At 41.2% G+C, this 26196-nt stretch overlaps 1 protein-coding gene across 12 annotated transcripts in view; it reads left to right on the forward strand.

Moving 5' to 3' along the window:
* The window catches only part of nav2a (neuron navigator 2a), a 1052051-nt gene that overhangs the window by 906994 nt on the left and 118861 nt on the right, over positions 1-26196 (forward strand). For all 12 annotated transcript variants that reach the window (XM_063061719.1, XM_063061711.1, XM_063061712.1 and 9 more), the window contains 3 exons: positions 10008-10146; positions 17241-17526; positions 22649-23342. In XM_063061719.1, the coding sequence (XP_062917789.1) occupies positions 10008-10146; positions 17241-17526; positions 22649-23342 (1119 nt within the window). The remainder of the gene's footprint in view (positions 1-10007; positions 10147-17240; positions 17527-22648; positions 23343-26196) is intronic.

Raw genomic sequence — 26196 nt, forward strand, 5'->3', positions numbered from 1 at the left:
TTCTGAGTTTAATGGCACTACCTTCAATGGTGAAGCTGTTCCACGTACTGCACTGACTGTGTGCTCAAGTGTGTGCCTTCTGGATTGAATCCTCAGCATCCTGGCCAGCCATAAGAATGCCACAACTCAACTCCAGTGGCAGACTGGCAGACCATAGTACGTGTGCTTGCAACACTGTGCGTCCGACAGATTGATCAGCAGCACTGGGGCTCCGCAGGGGACTGTCTTGTCTCCCTTTCTCTTCACCATTTACACCTCGGATTCCAACTACTGCACGGAGTCTTGTCATCTTCAGAAGTTTTCTGATGACTCTGCCATAGTTGGATGCATCAGCAAGGGAGATGAGGCTGAGTACAGGGCTACGGTAGGAAACTTTGTCACATGGTGTGAGCAGAATTATCTGCAGCTTAATGTGAAAAAGACTAAGGAGCTGGTGGTAGACCTGAGGAGAGCTAAGGCACCGGTGACCCCTGTTTCCATCCAGGGGGTCAGTGTGGACATGGTGGAGGATTACAAATACCTGGGGATACGGATCGACAATAAACTGGACTGGTCAAAGAACACTGAGGCTGTCTACAAGAAGGGTCAGAGCCATCTCTATTTCCTGACGAGACTGAGGTCCTTTAACATCTGTCGGACGATGCTGAGGATGTTCTACGAGTCTGTGGTGGCCAGTGCTATCATGTTTGCTGTTGTGTGCTGGGGCAGCAGGCTGAGGGTAGCAGACACCAAGAGAATCAACAAACTCATTCGTAAGGCCAGTGATGTTGTGGGGATGGAACTGGACTCTCTGACGGTGGTGTCTGAAAAGAGAATGCTGTCCAAGTTGCATGCCATCTTGGTCAATGTCTCTCATCCACTACATAATGGACTGGTTGAGCACAGGAGTACATTCAGCCAGAGACTCATTCCACCGAGATGCAACACAGAGCGTCATAGGAAGTCATTCCTGCCTGTGGCCATCAAACTTTACAACTCCTCCCTTGGAGGGTCAGACACCCTGAGCCAATAGGCTGGTCATGGACTTATTTCCTGGCATAATTTACATATTTACATATTACTATTTAACTACTTATGGTTTTATTACTACTTAGTTATTTATGGTGCAACTGTAACGAAAACCCATTTCCCCTGGGATCAATAAAATATGACTATGACAGTGGAGATGACAATGTGCTGAGATTCCTTTATGTTGTAGACTAAATTTCAATGCTTTTCTGGTACTACAGCAAATTGTAGTTTCAACCTATGATTGTCAGCATGTTGAAATCAACTTGATAAAGTTGATTCGATTCATATAACCAGAATTGAATTTTCCTGTATTGCCATGTTCATACCTCCCTGAAAATGGCTACACAAGCCAGTAAGGTGGTAAAGAAGGGGTGTGGCATGCTCATATTTATTTGTGGAGGCACTGAGTTTAAGGGTTAGGAAGTTATGTTGCTGCTTTGTTAGACTCTACTTGGGTTGCATCTCGAACACTGCATTCAGTTCTGATAATCCTGCTGCAGTAAGGATCTGGAGGCTTTGGAGAGGGAGCAGAAGTTTACCAGGATGCTACATGGATTGGAGGGTATGTACTGTAAGGCGAGGTTAAACAAATTTATATTGTTTTCTCTGGAGCACCAGAGACTGAGTTGAGACCTAATAGACATTAATAAAATTCTCAGCGGCATAGACAGGCAGCCGGTATCCATTTTCAGGATGGAAATATTTAATACCAGAGGGCATGCATTTAAACTGTGATGTACAGGACTGGACTTTTACCTGGAGTGCACTGCCAAGAGTGATGTTGGAGCCAGATGTGATAGAGGTGTTTAAGAGGCCCTGAGATCTGCACATGGATATGCAGGACCATATGCCAGCGGAGGAATAAATTGGCATTAGTCTAATTAGTGGGTCACAACACCATGGGTCCAATGTTCTATCTTCTTTGAATTTCAGAAACAGTGCACCTTATTCTGTCCCATCTTCTTACTAGACATTCTGTTGCTGGCATTTCAGGCAGCAATGAATGTCCTCCATCTTTGGTGGTGTTCAGGGCTTTCTTCATTGTGTCAGTAGCTTCCTCTTGGTTTTCACTATTGTCGGTAATGCAAGTTGAGACTCTCAAATACTGTGGCATTCAGATGTAGAGGTTTCTTCATGCTGTTTCTGTAAAAAAGTTGTTAGCCTGAGTTAAACTCCCAACCCTGGAGGACTAGTGGACCTCTCTTTGTCTGGACTCTACCCTTTGACCTGTTTGGTATGGATAGCCCTACCAAGGCATAAAGCCCTGACTCTGTCCAGCATAACTTTCCAGGTCATTGAGGCTGCAAGCCTCCAAACTACGACAAGGTTGCAGTCCTCTTGGAGGTCTCCCTCATCTAATGTTTGTAAAATGTAAAACAAACTATCGGTGGAGTATTGCATGTCGAGGAGACTGCACCACTTTAATTCAAATACCAAGAGTTTTTAGTCATGTTAGCAATGTAACCAGTAACACGTCATTCTTGGACACCTTGGTTATTGTATTGTGTGTAATGTTTATTTCCAAATACAGCCACACCCGCCAGAAAATCAAGTTCTTTTTCAGGATGGAATGTGAACCATAGAATATCTGCACGTGAGGGAACTAACTAAATACGAATGTTAATATAAACACATGGGATCCTGCACAACCTCAATCCCCTTCCTTTCTAGTCCATAGATACTGCCTAACTTGCTGGATTCCTCTAGCATTTTCTGAATGTTAATTTAATAGTTTTAGTTGTAAAATTAATTTGAGATGAAGTGCACATTCATGTTAAATATGGTCTGAAATTCCAATTTTGTGGAATGTTCTTTCCAGATACTAAAGGAGGGTGGATTGTTATTCCAACTGTGCACCCATATGACCTTATGAAACACTTGGGGCCCAGTTTGTGCTGTTAACTGCAGGTGCAAAACACAGCACAAAACTCATTACAGCTGACGCTGATTTGAATCCTTGCTGTAACTGAATATTTCCTGTTTAAAAATCATCCACTGGACATGTGCCCATTGAGAAGCCGTGGGTGTCATTACCATACACTCCATTTACCTGAAAGTCTTCTCTCCTTTGGAAACATGACTGACTTTTGCAGAGATTTTATAGGAGACATCCATATCCTCGCGTTGCATTTGAAACGTACACCCAGTGGCCGCTTGATTAGGTACAGGAGTGGAACCTAGTGTGGTCTTCCACTGCTGTAGCCTGTCCACTTCGAACTTCGATATGTGCGTTCAGAGATGCTGTTTTACACACCACTGTTGTAATGAGTACCTGTTTGCGTTACTGTCACCTTCCTGTCAGCTTGAACCGGTCTGGCGATTCTCCGATGACCTCTTTCATTATCAGGGCATTTTCGTCCACAGAACTATCACTCACTGGATTTTTTTTGTTTTTGTTTTAAACACCATTCTCTGTAAACTCTAGAGGAATTTGTGCGTGGAAATCCCAGGAGATCCGCAGTTTCTCAGATACTCAAGCCACTCCGTCTGGTACCAACAATAATTCCACACTCAAAGTCACTTAGATCACATTTCATCCCCATTCTAATGCTTAGGCGGAACAACTGAACCTCTTGACCGTGTTAGCGTGCTTTTATGCATCGAGTTGCTGCCTCACAATTGGCTGATCAGATATTTGCATTAACCAGCTGGTGTACCTAATAAAGTGGCCACTGAATGTTTTAGTTAGCTGGTGCCAATTGTATCCACAACTGCAATTGGAATTAAAGATTGAGGTTGAATTGACTGAGTAAATTGACTGGGAATTCTATGCAGTTATCAATGTTAATTGGAGCCTTCAGTAGGAATTAAATTAATGTGTTCCTCAATGTGAAAGGGTATTAGCCAATTCTTTTTGGTGTCCCAGAAGCTTCATATTATTTGTCATATTGTAACAATTAACTAAGATCATCAGATTTCTGAACGGACAGGGAACCAACCCATGAACATTACCTCACTATTTTTGCTTTCTTTTTGCACTACTTGTTTAATTTATACTATATATTATTTCTTATTGTAATTTATAGTATTTTTAATGTAATACACTACTGCTGCTGCAAAACAATAAATTTCATGACATTTGTCAGTCATATTAAACCTGATTCTGATTCGGAGATGACATTTTTGAACCCTTCTTTCTGTCTCCTAGCCCTTTCTTGGCAGATGAGTTCTGTACAGGATAATACTAAAAATACTGTATAAGCAGGAATTAATCTGTAGTTCTTTCTAGTTCTGTGATCCTATCAGGTTTGGGGTGCAGCAGGATATTGGTAGAACGATTGGACCAGCAGACGGGATTCTAGACTATTGATTTCAAAACATGAGTTCAATTTCCATGGCAGCTGTGGAATATAAATTCAAGCAGTTAAATATACCTGGAATTTATGCTAGTTTCAGAATTGGTGATTATGAAGTTACCACTTTGTTGTAAGAGCCCTCTGATTCACTGAGGTAAATCAGAAAAGGAAATCTGTCATCTCTCCTCATCTGGTATGCGCGACTTGATACACATCAAGCGCTTGACTGTAAACTGTGAGCTCAGGAGGAATGGGGACACAGACATTAAATGCTGCCATTGTGGGCAATAACCACGCCCTAAGCAGGAGCAGAACTGAAAAAATAAGTCCATGGCTGATCTGCTTCAGTAAAGGAATCTGATTTCAACCCCTGGCTGACCGAGATGAGGAGGAATTTCTCTAGCCAGAGGATGGTGAATCTGTGGCATTCATTGCCACCAATGGTTGAGGAAGCCAAGTCACTGGGTACATTATAGATCCCATGGTAGTATTGTGGATAGCGCAATTGTTTTACAGCCTCAGTGATCACCGATTGGGGTTCGATCTCCGCTGCTGTCTGTAAGAAATTTCTGTATTTTCGCTGTGAACACTTGAGTTTCCTCTGGGTGCAGTGGTTTCCTCAGATGGCGCAGAGACCTACAGCTAGTGTTTGTGAGTCATGGGCATGCTACAAGTGTGACGACTTTTACAGGCTTCTCCAGCGCAATCCTCAGGCTGTCATGGTCGTTGATGACAACACAACGCATTTCACTGTATGTTTCAATGTACATGTGACAAGTAAAGCTAATCTCTAAAACGGGGGTTGATAAATTTGTGATTAGTAGAGGCACCAAAGGTTATAGAGAGAAGGCAGGAGAACAGGCTTGAGAGGGAAAATAAATCAGTCATGATCAAATGACGGAGCTGAACGGCCAAATTTTGCTTCTATGTCTTACATTCTTACGTCTCTATTTCCCTTAGTTTCCTAATTTCCAAGAAAAAAAATTGTTGAGTTCTGTCTTTAGTCATTGCCTAAGCATCCCCATTGCCTAAGCTCTTTGGGAGAGAATGCCATAACTTCACGGCCCACTGTCTGAAGAATTTAGTAATTCACTGGAAAGGGTGTGACTGAGAGAGACAGCATTAGTTATTTGCTGGGCAGTTCAGAAAGCTGTGGATCAAAAATCACACAGTGGTCAGCTGATGGCCTTTCCCAATGAGAATTAGTAAAAATGATGGGATCTTAGAACTGTCAGGTTTAATGTTACATTTTTCTGGAATTAACTTTCTAATCTATCTGTCTTTCGAAACTTAGAAACTTAGAACACCTACGGCACAAAGCTGTGCCGAACATATCCTTACCTTGGAAATTACCTAGGGTTACCCATAGCCCTCTATTTTTCTGAGCTCCATATACCTGTCCAGGAGTCTCTTAAGAGACCCTATCATATCTGCCTCCACCACAGTTGCCGGCAACCCATTCCACGCACTCACCACTCTCTGTGCTTAAAAAAAAAACTTACCCCTGATATCTCCTCTGTACCTACTTCCAAGCACCTTAAAACTGCCCTCTTGTGCTAGCCATTTCCGCCCTGGGAAAAATCTTCTGACTAGCTACGCGATCAATGCCTTTCATTACCTTATACACCTCTATCAAGTCACCTCTCACCATCCGTCAAAGGAAAAAAGGCCGAGCTCACTCAACCTATTCTCATAAGGCATGCTCCCCAATCCAGGCAACATCCTCGTAAATCTCCTCTGCACCCTTTCTATGGTTTCCACATCCTTCCTATTGTGAGGCAACCAGAACTGAGCACAGTACTCTAAGTGGGGTTTGACCAGGGTCCTATATAGCTGCAACATTACCTCTCGGCTCCTAAACTCAATCCCACGATTGATGCAATCTTAACCATAGAGTCAACCTGCGCAGCAGCCTTGAGTGTCCTGTGGACTCGGACCCCAAAATCCCTCTGATCCTCCACACTGCCAAGAGTCTTACCATTATATTCTGCCATCATACTTGACCTACCAAAATAAACCACCTCACACTTATCTGGGTTGAACTCCATCTGCCACTTCTCAGCCGAGTTTTACATCCTATCAATATCCTGCTGTAACCTCTGACAGCTTTCCACACTATCCACAACACCTCCAACCTTTGTGTCATCAGCAAATTTACTAACCCATCCCTCCACTTCTTCATCCAGGTCGTTTATAAAAATCATGAGGAGAAGGCGTCCCAGAACAGATCCCTGAGGCACACCACTCTTGACTGACCTCCATGCAGAATATGACCCATCTACAACCACTCTTTGTCTTCTGTGGGCAAGCCAATTCTGAATCCACAAAGCAATTTCCCCTTGGATCCCATGCCTCCTTACTTTCTCAATAAGCCTTGCATGGGGTACCTTGTCAAATGCCTTTTGAAATCCATATACACTACATCTACTGCTCTACAATCAATGTGTTTAGTCACATCCTCAAAATTCAATCAGACTCGTAAGGCATGACCTGCCTTTCACAAAGCCATGCTGACTATTCCTAATTATATTATGCCTCTCCAAATGTTCATAAATACTGCCTCTCAGGATCTTCTCCATCAACTTATCAACCACTGAAGTAAGACTCACTGGTCTATAATTTCCTGGGCTATTTCTACTCCCTTTCTTGAATAATGGAACAACATCTGCAACCCTCCAATCTTCTGGAACCTCTCCCATCCCCATTGATAATGCAAAGATCATCGCCAAAGGCTCAGCAATCTCCTCCCTCACCTCCCACAGTAGCCTGGAGTACATCTTGTCCAGTCCCAGTGACTTATCCAACTTGATGCTTTCCAAAAACCCCTGCACATCCTCTTTCTTAATATCTACGTGCTCAAGCTTTTCAGTCCACTGTAAGTCATCCCTACAATCGCCAAGATCCTTTTCCGTAGCGAATACTGAAGCAAAGTACTTATTAAGTACCTCTGCTATCTCCTTCGGTTCCATACACACTTTTCTACTGTCACACTTGATTGGTGCTTATCTCTCACGTCTCATCCTCTTGCTCTTAACATACTTGTAGAATGCCTTAATCCTGTCCGCCATGGCCCCTTCTGGCTCTCCTAATTTCTTTCTTGAGCTCCTTCCTGCGAGCCTATCATTACCTAGCTTTTTGAACCTTTCGTAAGCTCTTTTCTTCTTGACTAGATTTACAACAGCCTTTGTCTATCACAGTTCCTGTACCCGACCATCCTTTCCCTGTCTCATTGGAACATACCTATGCAGAACTCCACGCAGCTATCCCCTGAACATTTGCCACATTTCTTCCGTACATTTTCCTGAGAACATCTGTTCCCAATCTATGCTTCCAAATTCCTGCCTGATAACCTCATATTTCCCCTTACTCCAATTGAACGCTTTGCTAACTTGTCTCTTCCTATCCCTCTCCAATGCTATGGTAAAGGAGATAGAGTTGTGATCACTATCTCCAAAATGCTCTCCCACTGAGAGATCTGACACCTGACCAGGTTCATTTCCCATTACCAGATAAGTACAGTATCTCCTCTTGTAGGCTTATCTACATATTGTGTCAAGAAACCTTCTTGAACACACCTAACAAATTCTACCCCAGCTCTGCCCTAAATAACCCATCACATATCCTGAGACCATGACCACAACATTCTTGACTCTCCAGCTACAAGACTGTAAGGCATAGTTGCAGAATTAGGCCATTTAGCTTATCTAGTCTGCTCCATTGTTTGATCCTGACTGGATTATTTTCCCTCTCGATGCCATTCTCTTGCCTCCTCCCCATAACCTTTGGTGCCCTTATTAATCAAGAATCTGTCAACCAACTTTAAATAGACCCAACGATTTGGCCTTGACGCCCAGCCATTCACTATCCTCCGGCTAAAGAAATTCCTCCTCATCTCTGTTCTAAAGGGATGTCCATCTTTTCTGAACTCATGCCTTCTGGTCGTAGACTCCCCCACTTTTGGAGACATACTTTCCATTTCCACTTTATCTGGGTCTTTCAATATTCCTTCAGTTTCAATGAGATTCCACCCCCCCCCCCATTCTTGTAAACTCTAGTGAGTACAGGCCCAGAGTCATTGAATGCTCCTTATACATTAACCCTTTCAGTACTGGGACTGTTCTGGTGAATCTCCTCTGGATCCTCTCCAATACCAATACTGTACAGCCTTTCTTAGATAAGGGACCCAGAACAGTTCACAATATTCCAATGTCTACACAGTCAGGAGAAGCAGCCTCAGGAAGCACTCTGAGAACTTTAAGACAAGGGAAGAATTCGCTATGGGTCCTTTAACAAGCCTCTCCTTTCAGTGAGCTCATAACTGATCTGATCACAGAATGAAGTCCACTTTATGCCTGTTTCCTCATTACCCTTGAATCCCCTCCACACACAGCTGTGCACTAATAAAATTACTTTTAACCATGTCCTTGCTGCAGGACGTCCAGCAGAGGTCTGAGTCCTCAACCTGGTTAGTGGTGCAGGAGTACCGTTGTAACTCATCTCCATTATAAAACTTTTGGCCATTTTTTGTGTATTAATTCCCATAGGGCTTTTGCTCCTGTGAATTCATTATGAATGCTAAGTGAGGAATCAGTGTATTTGAAAACAATGTTTTGCTTGTATGTTTTCATTAAAATACTGCCTGGTGCCTTCACAGAATGTTCAGTTAATGCATGGGACAGTTTTCTTTTTATCACAGGTTAGATCCTTCAGAGTAAAACATCTGCAGGAATCAACATGTACATTATAAATTGAAAGAGATTTTTAACAAATGCTTTTCTATGTTTTAAATAACAATAGTTAGGTTTTAATGTAAGATAGTGACACAGATATTTATAAATTCCTCCCTGATAGTGTTCATCTGCGACATGCAGGATTTCCTAGTGACCAGTCATTTTAATTCCACTCTCCATTTCCATTCTATCATGCCCATCCATAGCCTCCCCTCTGCCACGATGAGGCCACTCTCAGGTTAGAGGAGCAACGCCTCATATTCCATTTGGATAGCCTCCAACCTGATGGCATGAACATCAATTTCTCTAACCACCTGTAATTTCAACCTTCTCCCTCTTCTCTCTTTTTCCATTCCCCATTCTGGCTCCCCTCTTACCCCTTCTCTTCTCCTCACCTCCCTTTGGTGCCCCTCCTCCTTCGCTTTCTCCCTTGCTCCATTCTCCTATTCTCAGATACCATCTTCTCCAGCCCTTTACCTTTTCCACCTATCACCGGCCAGGTTGTACTCCCATCCCCCTCTCCCCACCGCCCCCCCCACCCCCTGATCTTATTCTGGCTTCTTACCCCCCTCCTTTCCACTCCTGATGAAGGGTCTCAGTCCAAAACTATGACTGTTTATTCCCCCCCATAGATGCTGCCTGACCTCCTGGTACCTTGTGTGTGTTACTCTAGAATTTGAGAGACAGAGTACAATACCCTGCCAGTGCTGCATCCCACATTTATTGCAGGTGATTGGGAATGGATTTCAGGACAAAATAATTGATCAGACTGATCTGCAGGACTTCCTTGCAGCCTCACCTGCTGCTGGTCCACAATAGCTTTTCATTTCTGGGCTACCTGCAATTGAATGCAAACTTGAAAGAAGGAGACGGAAGACATGGGCTTCGAGATATCGGGTTCGGCCTGGTTACTGAGGTTACTGTTCTTCTTTTATTCTGTGTTTATTCTATGTCTGGTTTTCCCTTTCAGTTGGGATGACAGCAGCTCTGTCAGCAGTGGAATCAGCGACACGATAGACAACCTCAGCACTGACGACATCAACACAAGTTCCTCCATCAGTTCGTATGCCAACACGCCGGCCACGTCCCGGAAAAACCCCAATAGCCAGGTAAAATGTCATTCAGTAATGGCAAATCATCCAGATTCATTGCTGCAAACCTCAGGGTTTATGTCTGCTCTCCTTCCCAGAGGTAAAGAGAAGTAGGGTACCACTCCACAAAACTTCAATTTTGATGACTACGTTCTGACCTCTTCTTATGTGCACCTTCATAAGTTGTTGATTTGTTTTTCTTTAAGCATGACAGAATTTATTGCCTCAAATTACTTGAAGGATCCTTCCATTTGCCACATCTTAGCATGGCAGTTAGCATAATGCCATTATAGCACCAGCAAAACAGGTTGAATTCTACCGCTCTCTGTAAGGAGTTCTCTCCATGACCACTTGAGTTTCCTCCAGGAACTCCAGTTTCCTCCCACATTGCACAAATATACAGTTCAGTAGGTGACATGAGTGTAATAGGTCTGCAGGGACTCTTTAGGCCAGAAGGGTCTGTTACCATGCTGTGCTGAAAATAAATACATCTTATTCTTTGACAACCAACTCAGGAAGGTGATCTGCTTCCTGTCCAATATGCCTTTCTTGAATGATAGCCCAAAAGTAAAAAGAAAATTATCCATTAAAAGTAAGTACTCTACTGTTTGTGATTGGAAATGTTTATCGTTAAATTCTGATTGGGGATAAATGCCAGCTGTTCAATGGTAGCAGAGGGATCTGTGGTCTGGTTCCTGTCTGCTGCACACATGGCATTTATTTCTTCCTTTGCCCTCTTTCATTCCCTCATCCCTTTCAAGCACCACTGTCCAAAATAAGAATGACCATGACCAATTGATACCTTCCATTGCAACTAATTATGCCTCTGCACTGGGTCTCAATTCTGGGCTATCTAAAATGACCAACATTAATAATTACCCGAGATTAATTTTCTTGCAGTCATTTACAGGGAAAATAAAGAATACTAAAGAATTTATGTAAAGTTATACATAACAAAGACTTACAACAAACCAATGCGCAGAAGAATTCAATCGGAGTAAATAAAAGAAATAACAATGTGATCATAAGTTTTCAAGAATTCTTGAAAGTGAATCTCTCGGTCATAGAGTTTCAGTGTTGTTAGAATTTTCCTGTTACAGTTATATATAGGGTGCGTTCTGCAAAATTATGCTCTTTCATAATGACAATTTTGAAAATATTTTTACTTCTGTAATATTAAAGTTTCATTCCATGTTTGTTTTGTAAGATCAAGTGCATACTTACATGTTTTCTTCTTAAAGGAGTGAGTAATGAACAAATGGTAGTATTCAGAGTAATGGTTGCTACAAATACTAGCACCCTGTTTGGCACATAAGGAAAGGATCTTGGAAAGGATTAGTGGTTATATAACATTGCTCTAACCAGCAATGAAAGAATTAATTGATGCAATCAACTATAACCCAATTTCTAACCAATAAACTCAGGTCTTTTATCTATGATGGATTAAAAGTGTCACCATGCTTTGAAAATTGGTTTGTGGAAAGCAGCCAGCTTCAATCATTTTAACTTCTAACATATTGCACATTTGAGTTCTCACAGTATTTGTTATTAATCCACACTAAGTAATTGTAGTATTTTACTTTGAGGAACCCGTGGACTGTCATCGTACTGGGTTTACACAGCGGACATTTATAATGTGACACTCCGACATTTTATTTGTCTTGGCTCGTAGGAACCAGGTGCAACACTACCCATGTTATTGGTCATCTGGAAACTACTTTTTAAAATGATTATTTTGAACGATAAGAGTTTTTATCTGGGGTCATATAGGGTCAGTAATGTCCTGTGAATTATTTCTAAAGAATACTACGTGGACATACACTCCATGGGCACTTTATTACATACAGGAGTGTACTTAATGAAGTGGCTGCAGGAGTGAAACCCAGTATGGCCTTCTGCTGCTGTAGTGCATCCACCTCAAAGTCCGAAGTGTTTTGCATTCAGAGATGCCCTTCAGCACTCTACTGTTGTAACGTGTGGTTATTTGAGTTACTGTCGCCTTCCTGTCAGCTTGAACCAGTCTGGCCATTCTCGTCTGTCATCTCTCATTAAAAAGGTGTTTTTGCCCACAGAACTGCTGCTCACTGGATGGTTTTTGGTTTTCACGCCATTCTTTGTAAGCACGTGGCCAAGTGGTTAAGGCGTTCGTCTAGTGATCTGAAGGTCATTAGTTCGAGCTTCAGTTGTAGCAATGTGTTTGTGTCCTTGAGCAAGGCACTTAAACACATCTTACTATAGTGTCTGTGCGAGGAGTGGCGTCCCACACAGACTTCCAACCTGCGCCTTGTAAGGCATGAAAATGCCCGAGGCAGGCCTCTCATGGTCTGAGTCAATGTTCCCTCCTCCCCCCCCGCCCCCTTTGTAAGCTCTAGATGAACATCCCAGGAGATCAGCAGTTTCTGAGATACTCAAACCATTCTGTCTGGCACCAACAATCATTCTATGGACAAAGTCACTTAGATCACATTTCTTCCTCATTATGATGTTTGGTCTGAACAACTGAACCTCTTGATCATGTTTGCATGCGACCTTTTTCCCCAACTACACTGATTCTACTTGTACACATTTGGTCCAAGTCCTGTATGTTCCTAAAGTGTCTGTCTCAGTGCCTCTGAATTTGTATCTAATCCCACAACCTCCACTGGCAGCGAGTTCCAGATCTGAACGATGCTCTGCAAAAACAGTGCGTTCCCCTCAAATCCCCTTTAAAACTCCTTCCTCTCAGAAATGCCCTTCTGCTTTTCATACCTCGGCCATGAGTAAAAGAATGTTACTCTGTACCATATCTATATCTTTGATTTCATATGCAGTCGTGCTAGAAGGTTTGTGAACTCTACAGGATTTTCTCTATTTCTGCATAAATATGACCTAAAATGTGATCAGATCTTCATGCTTCATAAAACTAGATAAAGAGAACCCAATTAAATAAATACCACAAAAACATTATACTCGTTCATTTATTTATTGAGAAAAATGATCCAATATTTATTTATTTAATTGGGTTCACTTTCTCTAGTTTTAAGACATGCATGAAGATCTGATTACACTTTAGGTCATATTTATGCAGAAATAGAGAAAATTCTACAAGGTTCACAAACTTTCTAGCACCACTGTACCTCCACCAGAGCACTTTTCAACCTCCCTTTCTCCAAGTTGCATATCCGGCATCTACTTCTAACTAACCGTCCTCCAGTCTAGGCAATGTGCACTTTGCTCTCTGTTTATCCGTCTCCATAGATGCTGCCGGACCTGTTGAGTTCCCCTAGCATTTTGTGTGTGTTACTCCAGGGTAACCACAACTTTCCTATAATGTGGCAAATAGAACTGCACACTAAGACAGCAGGATAAGAAAATGCTTAGGAGGGGTTTGCCAAATATGGGCCAATCATAGGCAAATGAGACTGGGTTTGGAATTGGAATTAGTTTGGAATTTGAAAAAGATACAGCAAAAAGTAACACACACAAAATGCTGGAGGATCTCAACTTGTCAGGCAGCATCTATGACATGGGTTCCCAACCTTTTAGATGCCATGAACCTCTACCATTAAACGAGGGGTCCTTGGACCCAAGGTTGGGAACACCTGATCTATGGAAGAGAATAAAGTGTTGCCGTTTCTGGCCAAGACCCTTCATCAGGACTAGAAGGAGAAGTGGAGAAGCCAGAATAGGAAGGTGGGGAGGGCGATGAGAAGTATTAGCTTGTCTTGTATACTGTTCATATTCAGATAGATAGATTGATTAATTAATTACACAATGCATTTAGTACAAGGTAAAACAATAGCAGAATGAGAATAATATGTAACAGCTACCGAGCAAGTAGACAACATAGCATAAGGTCATAACAAGGTAGACTTATGAGGTCATGAGTCCATTTTAGCATATGAAGAAACTATTCAATTGTTGTTTTAACAATGGGGTAGAAGCTATCCTCACCTGAAGATACATGCTTCCAAGCATTTGTACCTTCTGGACAATGGGAGAGGGGAGAAAGAAGAATATCCAGGGTGGGTGGGGTCTTTGGTTGGGTTGGCTGCATTATCGAAGCAGTGAGAAGTATAGACAGAGTCTGTGGAGGGGAGGTTGGTTTCTGTGAGAAACTGACCTCTCTTCAGTTTCTAGCAAATTCAGCCATTTGATTATAATTATCTGGTTGTTCAGTGTCCGGAACTAAATTCTCACTTTGTCGGCAATGAGATTGATTAATATATTGAATGATTCTGTTACTATAATGATTTTGGCAGGAGCATCATTAAGCTTTCTGCAATTTAAGTCTGTTAAATTATTTTGATGGAAGATACACCTCATACTATATAGATTGTAAAAAAAATTAATGTTTTTGTACTGCGAATCAGAATGAAGTTTAATATCACTGGCATATGTTGTGAAATTTGTTAACTTTGTGGCTGCCATTCAATGCAATATATGATAATTATAAAAAAAATTAATTGCAGCAATTATTTATATATATGTGCGTGTGTGTGTGTGTACATGTATATACATATATGTATCTATACATACACATATATGTGTATATTAAATAGTTAAGTTAAACAGTGCAAAAACAGAATTTTTTAAAAAGTAGTGAGGTGGTGTTCATGGGTTCAATGTCTATTTAGAAATCAGATGACAGAGGAGAAGAAGTTGAGTGTGTGCCTACCTCCTCCAATGATAGCAAGGAGAAGAGGGCATGCCATGGGTGGTGGGGGTCATTGATGACAGAAGCTATATTTCTGAGGCGCCGCTCCTTGAAGATGTCTTGGATACTACGGACCCATGATGGAGCTAACTAATCCTACAACGCTCTGCAGCTTATTCCGATCCCGTGCAGAGGCCCCCAACCTACCTCTCTCCACCCCCCACTCCCACTACAAGAGGAGAATGCAGCCAGTCAGGATGTTCTCTGTGGTACGTGTGTAGAAGTTTTCAAGTGTTTTAGGTGACAAACCAAAACTCCTTATGAAATATAGCAGTTTTCTTGCCTTCTTTATAGCTGTATTGATATGCTGGAACCAGCACAGATCCTTGGAAATATTGACACCCAGGAACTTGAAATTGCTCGCTCACTTCCACCCCTGATTTCTCTGTGAGGTTTGATTTGTGTTCCTTCATCTTGCCCTCACAATTCACTACAGCAGGGGTTCCTAACCTGTTTTATGCCATGGAACCTTACCATTAACCAAGGGGACGGTGGACCCCAGGTTGGGAACCCCTGCTCTACCAAAGCAGTTGTAAAATATGTTAAAATCTACTATATACAGTGGAGCTCTGAAAATGCACAACATTTTAGATTTAATGAATATTTATCTCTATTTTGAAGACCACTTAGATTTCCTCCATGGTTTCGCTAAAGGATATCTTTAATTCTGACCAAATTTCCATCCTTGGCTCAATTTTTAAGGCTCAGTTGGTTCCAATGGAAAAGAGATAGTTTGCACTTGAGTAGAAAGTTGAGGCAACATCACAATTGTTTTAATATAGATTTGTTACATTTTGTTCAGGCATTATTGCGATATACCAAGTACTGCCTATTTTACATCCAGTGGAGTGGCAGGTTAGTGCATGTGGTGGTGCTGTTATCCCATGGCTCCAGGGACATGGGTTTAAGCTTGACTTTGGATGCAGTCTGAATGGGCCAAGTGGGTTGATGGCAGAAAGATTGGTGTGACAAAGAATACGTTTATATGGATGCAGGAAGTAGCGGGAGGGGCAACTCCTTGACCGGTAGTTGAGTGTATGAGAGAAGGAGTGCTACACTTTTCAAGATGCCATCCTTTGCCTGAATGTTAAATTTGGGCACTCTGTTTGAAAGAAGAGTGTGGGAGTTGTTGCCAGCTTCTTGCTGAATACCTAACCCTGGTTATTAGCACATTGCTCTAGAGTGAATTTCTGTTGTCAAGTAGGTCGTTACATTCCCCACACTGCAGCAGGGCTACACTTCAGGAGTATTTCATCCCTTTGTGGTGAACTGTAACCACGAAAGATGCTTCATAATCGCAGGTCTTCTGTTTCACTGGGAGTTTGATGAGTTGTGTTTTCAAATTGAACAATTCATAGACTGTCAATGCAAAACATGAATATTGGTGAAATTTAATTTTCCATTGTTAGTATTTGATTTTAAAATGTGGTATACAGCAGTAAGAGTTCGTCTTTATTGACTAATTACCCAAAGATTCTACTGACCACAATTTGGTCATGTCAAGTTGCTCTCTGTTAGTGAGTTCCTCATAGTCAAATATCCCATTTGAACTTTGTATACACCAAGTATTGCAGAATTGAAAGATGTAACCCTCACTTGTTTAGCAGTTTGCTGGCCGAGGGGTTTATTTGCATCAAGAAAATCAGCTGTTCCCTTTGGCAAAGTAATTGCCGTTTGAAAATCTTTTCTCTTGTCCAGAGAACTGAGCACTCAAACCAAATTGGTAGATTATGCTACGGAAGAAGTCTTAATGTATTTCAAGCAAGTAGGAGGGTTTTATTTTAGTACTTTATAGAGAGTGAGCTACTTGAGTCATTCTGTGGCCCTGGTTTAATACATTAAACTATGGCAAGGTATAACTTATGTAGCTTATTCTCTTTAATTTAATACTTTAATAGAGTAACTGACAGAGGTTTTTCTGAAGAACGTAGAACCACACACAAAGTGTATTTCACAAATCCTCATTCTGCATACTGTTGATCTCTCAGTCTCAAAAAGGCAACATCAATCATTAAGGGCCCCCATCACCCAGGACATGCCCTCTTGTCAATGCTACCATCAGGAAGCAGGCACAGGAGCCTGAAGACACACACTCAACGATTCAGGAACAGCTTCTTTCCCCCGCCATCCAATTTCTGAATGGACATTGAATCCGTGAACACTACCTCACTAGTTCTTAAATTTTTTTATTTTTGCACTACTTATTTAATTTAACTATTTAATATATAGATATATACTTACTGTAATTCACTTTTTTCTCTATTATTATCATTATGTATTGTATTGTACTGCTGTAGCAAAGACAACAAATATCACAACATATGCTGGTGATATTAAACCTGATTCTGATGTATCATATTTAAATGTGTAAGTTATCTGGAAGATAAAAAGCAAAGGGTTTCTGTCTTTTATCCAGCTACAGACAGATGCAGAGAAGCATTCAGACAGAAACTCCACTTGGTCTGGCGAAGAGCTAAAACGATCGGACGGCGGATCAGACAGTGGAATAAAGATGGACTCCAGCACGAAGTGGAGGCGTAACCCATCGGATGTTTCTGATGAGTCAGAGAAAAGCTGCTCAAATAAGAAGACGACAGTAATTTCCCAGACGGGATCATGGCGTCGAGGGATGACAGCTCAGGTTGGAATCACCACACCAAGGGCTAAGACATCTACAAACACACTCAAAGGGCATGGTGCAGGTAAGGCTGATTGCTGTCTGATATTCATTACTCTTTGTCCATAATGAGGAAGCCCCCAAAATTTATGTGTCCAATGTTGGTTGGAGCAAAGGAGAAGATAGTATGCAGTATTTTGTTGTAACGTTGGTGGATGTTTTTTCCTGACCTTCATGAGAAGTTCTTTTGAGCCACGAATACTCCTCGCTTAGCAGTGTATTATCTGAATGGCTATAAGGTTACAGCAACAATTGGTTTTGAATGGAGTTGTACTGTCAACCACAAAACTTCCTTTAGGTTCCAGCATTATGAGTCTGTCTGTAAGGAGTTTGTACATTCTCCCCGTGACTGTGTGGGTTTCCTCCAGGTGCTCTGGTTTCCTCCCACGTTCCAAAGATGTACGGTGAGGGTTAGTAAGTGTTGGGCATTTTTGGACGAGAAGCATGGTGACATTTATGGACTGTTGGTTTATTCAATGAGTTGACAATTTGAGTTTTTCTGGGAGTTTCATTCAAGTGTTGACATCGATATTGGGCTGAGAAAGAAAAACGCTGGGAGAAGAGCTTAAGAGTTAGGGCTGATTTATACTTCTGCGTAGTAGCCTACGCTGTAGCCTACGCAAGTGGCCTAGCCGTTGTGAGCATTTTTACTTGTGCGTTGGTGTGTCTGTGTCACTCTGCAATTCACCGCCAAAACGCTAGTTGGCGGTGGGGTTCCTATGCCACTGTGTTGAGTTTCTTCGTGTGGAAACAAAAAACGAAGAAACTCAAACTTCAAACAGTGGCGACTGAAACTGAAGGAGGGTCAATTTTCTGTGCTTGTCCGGCCACTGAGAGACATGGACGAGGAAATGCATTTCAAATATTTTCGGATGTTGGCAGGTAGATTTGATGATTTGGTTCATCGTCTCCAACCATTTATTTCGCATCCGTGTACGCACTGTATACTCAGAGACTGGCAATCACCATTCGAGTTTTAGCTTCAGGTGGAAGTCGACAGGCTGTAGCAGCTAGCTACAAACTGGTATCAAGCACAGGGTCCTCCATAATTTCAGAGGTCTGTAAAGCTTTATGGAAAGCATTGCAGCCAGAGTTCCTTCCCTGCCCTTCAGTCGCCCAATGGGAAGCTATTGCAGTGTAGGAGGAAATGCGATGCTACCAAGCGGACCAATCACAGTTGTTGCGGTCTGCGTTGCCGCGATGCAATAGTTACGTTTTTGGGGAGGTGTGCGTCAGGCTATGGCGTAGGGTACGCAGCAGGGTATGCAGCTATGCTGTACCTACGGTGTAGATTTGACGGAGAAGTATAAATTGGCCTTTACAAATTAGCATCACAGAGAATTTAAGCACATTCAATGATCTGTTGCTTTATTTAGCAGACTCTTGCTAAGAGAATTTACCCATCTGCTTGAGGATCTGCCCCAAATTTCCAAAGATTTCAAACTCTGACGTTCCGCAGAATGTGTATGCAAGAGTGAAAAGTTGTGAAAATGTCTAGCAATATATCTGTTTTCTTGAATTGTGGTGTGATTGTTGAAAAAAAATCTGGACCCCCATAATAAAGTCAGCAGATTTTCTATCTGCCTCAATCCTAGTCACCTCCACTTCCAAAAGTTCACGTTTAACAGACTGCTGACTAACTCATGGAATCAAAGCACAGATTCAGGCTTGTCCAACTGCGGTTAGACCCAGCAGGTTGTATCCCGTTTAATCTGTTCTTGATTCACATCTGTTTTACCCAACAGCTCTGTAAAAGACTGGAGCAGATTCAAGTTTTCACCTTGTTATACAAGCAGACCTGGGATATTAATGCCTAGAAATTCATCTCCAGCCAGTTGTGCTAAATGTACAGTATGGTAGAGGCAGCACGTTGTACTCTGCTTCTGAAAGTTTCTTTACCAAATTTCAGAAACAATATATACTGTCCCTCCAGCATATCATTAATACTACTGACTGCAGACTTTCGAGTTCTAAAATTTATTGTGTTTTTAAAAATTACTTAGTTATTTAGAAGATAATTAATGATTATACTGTACAACTCTTTTATGTATTTAACCTCAGCAAACTTGACAAAAATTCATTGCAGATTATATCTGCCAGAACCTCACTACGTCCATTGCTATTCATTTAAGTTCTTAAGCTCAGACTCACTCCCTTATCCCCACTGTAGTACCATATCTAAAGCATCTAATTGGACATTAACCAGTGTTTTCTCCTGCCAATGTCTGCCCAATTCATTAGTGCAGAGCCTAAAATAAGTTCATACTTAAAATTAAGAGTTTGATTTAAAAAAAAATGTATTAAGCATTGCATCAGCTGGTAACTCACTGCAGTATGTGTGTTACTATGAATGACCACAAGAAAATGAATCCCAGGGTAGTGTATAGTGACATACTGTATACTGTACATATGTACTTTGATAATAAATTTACTTTGAACTTTGAATTTGTGCAGAGATTCTTGGAAAATGGCAAATCATACTTGTAGTGACAGAAGATAATTAGAAGTTTTATTTATTTTTTTATTTTATTTATCCAGTAATAAATTTAAAGATAACTTTATTTTAGAGAGAAAGTTCATGTAAAGCAATTGGATGTTTTACTTATTTTTTTGACTAATTAGTAATGAAAGAAGCAAATATTACCAGGCAGCCCCTAAAGGCAATGGGTTAATTAACTCATAAGTGGATTACTAGGAAAATTCAATAAAGAATGTGGCATAAGTTTAATAGCATAATTTCATGTAGCTATTCAGGATTTTTTTTTAATGTTTTGTATTTTTTTTTGGTTTGGGAGCATTTCTGCAAAGCCAGATGTGTTGCCTCTTGCTAGTTGTTCTTGAAAAGATCCTGATGAAGTATTGTCTTGCTTTGCCATTGAAGCTTATCCTTCATGTCTGATCCCATGACAAGGAATGTATTCAAATATACACTCAATGGACACTTTAATAGACCTCTTGTATCTAATAAAGTGGCCACTAAGTGAATGTTTGTGGTCTTCTGCTGCTGTAGTCTATCGATTTCCAAGATTCAGTGTATGGTCCATTCAGAGATGCTGTTGTACACACCACTGTTGGTGATTATTTGAGTTAGTTACCTTCCTGTCACCTTGAACCAGTCTGGCCATTCTCCTCTGATTTTGCCAACAGAACTGCTGCTCACTGGATGTCTTTTGTTTATTGCACCATCCTCTGTAAACTCTTGAGACTGTTGTGTGAAAATCCCAAGAGATGAGCAGTTTCTGAGATACTCAAGCCACCCCAACTGGCACCAACAATTATTCCACGGTCAAAGTTACATTTCTTCCCCATTCTGATGTTTAGTCTGAACAACTGAATCTCTTGACCACGTCTACATGCTTTTATGCTTTGAGTTGCTGTCACGTGATTGGCTGATTAAATATTTGCTCTAACAAGCAGGTGTACCTCAATAAAGTAGCCACTGAGTGTATTTCCATAGCAGGGTAGTATGTGTCATGGAGTGGGAACTTGTTGGTGGTAGTGGTCCCATATGAGGATTGCCTTTGCCCCTTGAGCTGCTTGAATCTGTGAATACAGGAGACGCTGTCAAAGATTCAAGATTATTTATTGTCATTCTTCAGTACACAAGTGTAAAGGAGAACAAAATGATTCTTACTCCAGATCCAATGCAGCGTAAAAAATATAATAAGCATAAAGAACGCAATAAAAATACACAATAAATAGAAAAGCATTCCTATACACAATGTACAAGTCCTTGTCATAGTCATAGTCATACTTTATTGATCCTGAGGGAAATTGGTTTTCGTTACAGTTGCACCATAAATAAATAGTAATAAAACAATAAATAATTAAATAGTAATATGTAAATTATGCCAGGAAATAAGTCCAGGACTAGCCTATTGGCTCAGGGTGTCTGACCCTCCAAGGGAGGAGTTGTAAAGTTTGATGGTCACAGGCAGGAATGACTTCCTATGACGCTCTGTGTTGCATCTCAGTAGAATGAGTCTCTGGCTGAATGTACTCCTGTGCCCAACCAGTACATTATGTAGTGGATGGGAGACATTGTCCAAGATGGCATGCAACTTGGACAGCATCCTCTTTTCAGACACCACTGTCAGAGAGTCCAGTTCCATCCCCACAACATCACTGGCCTTACAAATGAGTTTGTTGACTCTGTTGGTGTCTGCCACCCTCAGCCTGCTGCCTCAGCACACAACAGCAAACATGATCGCACTGGCCACCACAGACTCGTAGAACATCCTCAGCAACGTCCGACAGATGTTAAAGGACCTCAGTCTCCTCAGGAAATAGAGATGGCTCTGACCCTTCTTGTAGACAGCTTCAATGTTCTCTGACCAGTCCAGTTTATTGTCAATTCGTATCCCCAGGTATTTGTAATCCTCCACCATGTCCACACTGACCCCCTGGATGAAAACAGGGGTCGCTGGTGCCTTAGCCCTCCTCAAGCTGCAGATAATTCTGCTCACACCATGTGGCAAAGTTTCCTACCGTAGCCCTGTACTCAGCCTCATCTCCCTTGCTGATGCATCCAACTATGGCAGAGTCATCAGAAAACTTCTGAAGATGACAAGACTCTGTGCAGTAGTTGAAGTCCGTTGAAGTAACTGTTATATACAGTACTGGACTGATTGTATGCACATAAAGTGACATTCAGTGACGTGTATGTGAAGGAAGTGGGTTAACGGGTGGATGGGTGGATTAGCTTGACGGCTTGGGGGAAGAGGCTATTTTTGAGTGTAGTGGTCATGGCACAGATGGTATAAGTAGTCACTTGAAATTATATAGGAATCACAAGGAAAAGTAAATGATACTCAGAAAGAAAAAAACATTGCATTATTTAGAGTAACTAGAGGAAGTCAGTAGGTCAGGCAGCATCTACGGAAAGAAATAAAGGGTAAACATTTTGGGCCAAGACCCTCCATTAGTCCTGAGGAAGGGTCTTAGCTTGAAATGTCCACAGTTTATTCCTCTCCATTGATACTGTCTGGCCCATTGAGTCCCTGTAGCATTTTGTGTGTGTTATTCTGCATTTCCAGCATCTGCAGAATCTCTTGCACTTGGTATTATCTGGAGATTTTTATTATACTTAATCATGATGTTGCTGATGTATTATTGCACTGAAGTTTTGTGTGTAATTTTTTTAACAGCAAAAACTGATGATGCTAAGGTGTCGGAAAAAGGGAGGTTGTCCCCGAAGTCTACAAATGTTCATCGCTCTCCTTCAGACGTCGGCCGCAGTAGTGGAGACGAAGGGAAGAAACCTCCTTCCAGTGCCTCACGCTCAACCGGAGGAACAAACACTTTTGGTTTCAAGAAGCATGGAGGTTCTTCAGGGGGCATCACCATGATAACAGCAAGTGGTGCCACTATTACTAGTGGCTCTGCAACCCTTGGCAAAATCCCCAAGTCATCAGGCCTTGTGGGTAGAACATCTGGTCGAAAAGCCAGTGTCGACGGCTCCCAGAACAATGAGGAGAATTACCTTATACTAAATTCACGCACTAACTTGCAGTACCGGAGCCTGCCTCGACCCAGCAAATCAAATAGCCGGGGGACTGGGAACCGGTCCAGTACTAGCAGCATAGACTCTAACATCAGCAGTAAATCAGCAGGTCTACCTGTTTCAAAACTGAAAGAGCCATCTAAGGTAGCCCCGGGCAACACAGTGCCTCCGTTACCTAACCAGACTGATAAAGAGAAAGGTGTATTGTCTGATACAGAGAGCGTAGCTTCGTCAAACTCTGTCAAAGCAAATCCTTCACAAATTGCAACCAGCACCTCTCAGACAGCTCGACAGCAAGGTTCGAAATACCCTGACATAGCGTCCCCCACCTTACGCAGGCAAGTAACATTTCATTATTAGCACTTGTGAATGTAAGCTATGACTTTCAGCTGTTTTTATTTTGTTATTGACTATGTTTTGTCTGTCAGATGCTGGTAGTCTTTTAATTAAGCTGTCCAACAGTTCATGGGAACATGCTTCTGAAGTTCCATCTCAGTGAAGTTTCTGCTGAGTTGACACAGCTGAACTCAGAGGGCAAGGTACCCTGCAGGTATCCAGTGCAGTCTTTGATTAGTTTTTGTTCTAATCATGGGCCATACATACAGTGGTAATACAAATGAAAAAATTACCATTCTCGTTAAGGTGACATAATTTAACTACAATTTAAAAACTCAGTTTTATAGCAAAACTGAACTCATTCTGTAAACTTCTGCATACCATTTCAATACAAATAGTGCATCATTTTCTAAGAAGAATGAGTACTTCACATTAACAGGTCAGTCTTAAAGGATGATAAGTTTAAATTTAGTATTTGGGTATATTCAAAAAGGGAATTTTTAAAACATATTCTTTATTGCAAACAATGCATTTTACTCTATGTTTCAATGTACATGTGACAACTAAAGTGAATCTAAATTTAATCTAATCTGCTCTACAATTTGACTCAAAGTTAAATGTTGTTAGGAAACATTCCTCTGACATGTTTTAGTATATCAAAATGCTTCATAAATTCAAGCTGCATTTGATCGTACATTTTTTTCTTAAAAATGTGTTTGTTAAGCCTTGTAGGTTGGTCATATGTTGAAGTCTGTCAACTGTGAATTCCAGATTAATTGAAGCTTTGGTACTTTTACTGTTATCATATAACAATAGAAATTTCTCTGTGGTTACTTGAATTAAGTGTTGCTGTGAGATGTGTTCTGCTTTAGAAATTGATTGTTCTGACTTAAGTGGAACCCAATTTTCTGAAGTGGAATGGAGTGCATAGTAATATTAGTAATGCTACTAATATTGCATGACCACCTATCCACGATGTGGCTCCAAAGATGTATTCCATTGAAGTAAGCTTTCTTTAAAGTAATCTTTTCTCAACTGGAAGCCCTGTGTTGGTACGCATATTTATAATTTTGAAGTTATTTCACATTCATAAATATGTGATTTAGAAAAAAACAAAGATGGCAACTTGTCCCGTTAAGATTCCATTCATCATTATATGCTGTGTCGTATGACATGGGCGATCGTGGTCTTTGACCATGACTGTTCTTGGCAAATTTTTCTACAGAAGTTGTTTGCGATTGCCGCCTTCTGGGCAGTGTCTTTACAAGACGGGTGACCTCAGCCATTATCAAAACTCTTCAGAGATTGTCTGCCTGGCATCAGTGGTCATATAACCAGGACTTGTGTTATGCACCAGCTGCTCCCATGGCTTCACAGGACCCTGATCGGGGGCAAAGCAGGTGCCACACTTTGCCCAAGGGTGACCCCCAGGCTAGCGGAGGGAAGGAGCGACTTACATCTCCTTTGGTAGAGACGCATCTCCATGTTGCCACCCAATGATTCTATTAATGGTTTCATCTAAGGATCAAGGATCAATTTTATTTGCCATATACATTTACATGTGTTAGGAATTTGCTGTTGTGTGTCAGGGCACGACATGTAACAAAAGTCAACAACATTCAACAATTGTAAAGAATAAAGAATTATATAAGAAATAAAGTTAGATGTACAGATATGGAATAAAATGTGCATCAATACACATAAATACCATTATATATTTACCAGCATTTAGGTAAGTTAGAAAGCAAACAATATTTTAACCATTAATTCTAAATTTCAAAAGTAACACTGACAACCCAGGATTTGGATATTACTCAAAAAGGCAAATAATTTAATTCCTCATTGAATATGATACAGTCCTTAAAATAGGAAGATTGTCTCATACCTGTCTGGGACTGCATCTGTTTTGTTCAGAGAGCAAATGATATCTATGATTTGCCAAAATTCCAATCATGTAAACATAAGTTTGAGGACCTGTGACTAATGGCATATGGATAAAAAAAATGGGGGGCTATGTGGGAGGGAGACATTGGCAAAGTGGAACAAATTTAGTTATGTGGCAAAATTAGCTCAACTGATTAGTTTCTTTTAGAACAGAGGAAGAGGTGTGGAGATTTAACTAAAACATACAAAATTATGAGAAGATGAAGGAGATCGTTATCAACTTAAGGAGAACTCAGACCACTCACACTCCCCTTTACATCAGCAGCACAGCTCTGGAAACTGCAAGCAGTTTCAAACTCCTGGGAGTGCACATCACACACAACCTCTCACGGTCCCAGAACACATTCAGGAAAGTCCACCAACACCTCTACTTTCTGAGGAGGCTGGACTTTGCACATCCATACTCACATCATTCTATAGATGCACAGTAGGGAGCATCCTAACAAGCTGCATCACTGCTTCGTACGGAAACAGCACTTCAGTGAATGGGTCTGTAACAGAAAGTCAAAACTACATCACTGGCACCAGTCTACTCGCCATCAAGGACATATATACAGAAGGGTGTCAGAAAAGGGCCAGTAACATCATGTGGGATCCCACACATCCTGCTCACTGACTGTTTGTCCCACCCCATCAGGGATGAGGCTATGTAACATCCAAGCAAGCACCACCAGACTCAAAAACAGTTACTTTCCTCAAACAGTAAGACTGATCAACACCTCTACCCACTAACTCCACCACTACATTATTATTTCCCATCCGTCACCTTCTGTACAGCCTGGTTTCACTTTATGGACATACAATCAATCTATGTCTTATGTATTTATACTTAATATTATTGTATATTAGTATTATTATGTTCTTTTTCTTCATTTTTGTGCTGCATCAGAGCCGGAGTAACAATAATTTCGT

Source organism: Mobula hypostoma, chromosome 11 (genome assembly GCF_963921235.1).
Source record: "Mobula hypostoma chromosome 11, sMobHyp1.1, whole genome shotgun sequence".
Classification (NCBI taxonomy): domain Eukaryota; kingdom Metazoa; phylum Chordata; class Chondrichthyes; order Myliobatiformes; family Myliobatidae; genus Mobula; species Mobula hypostoma.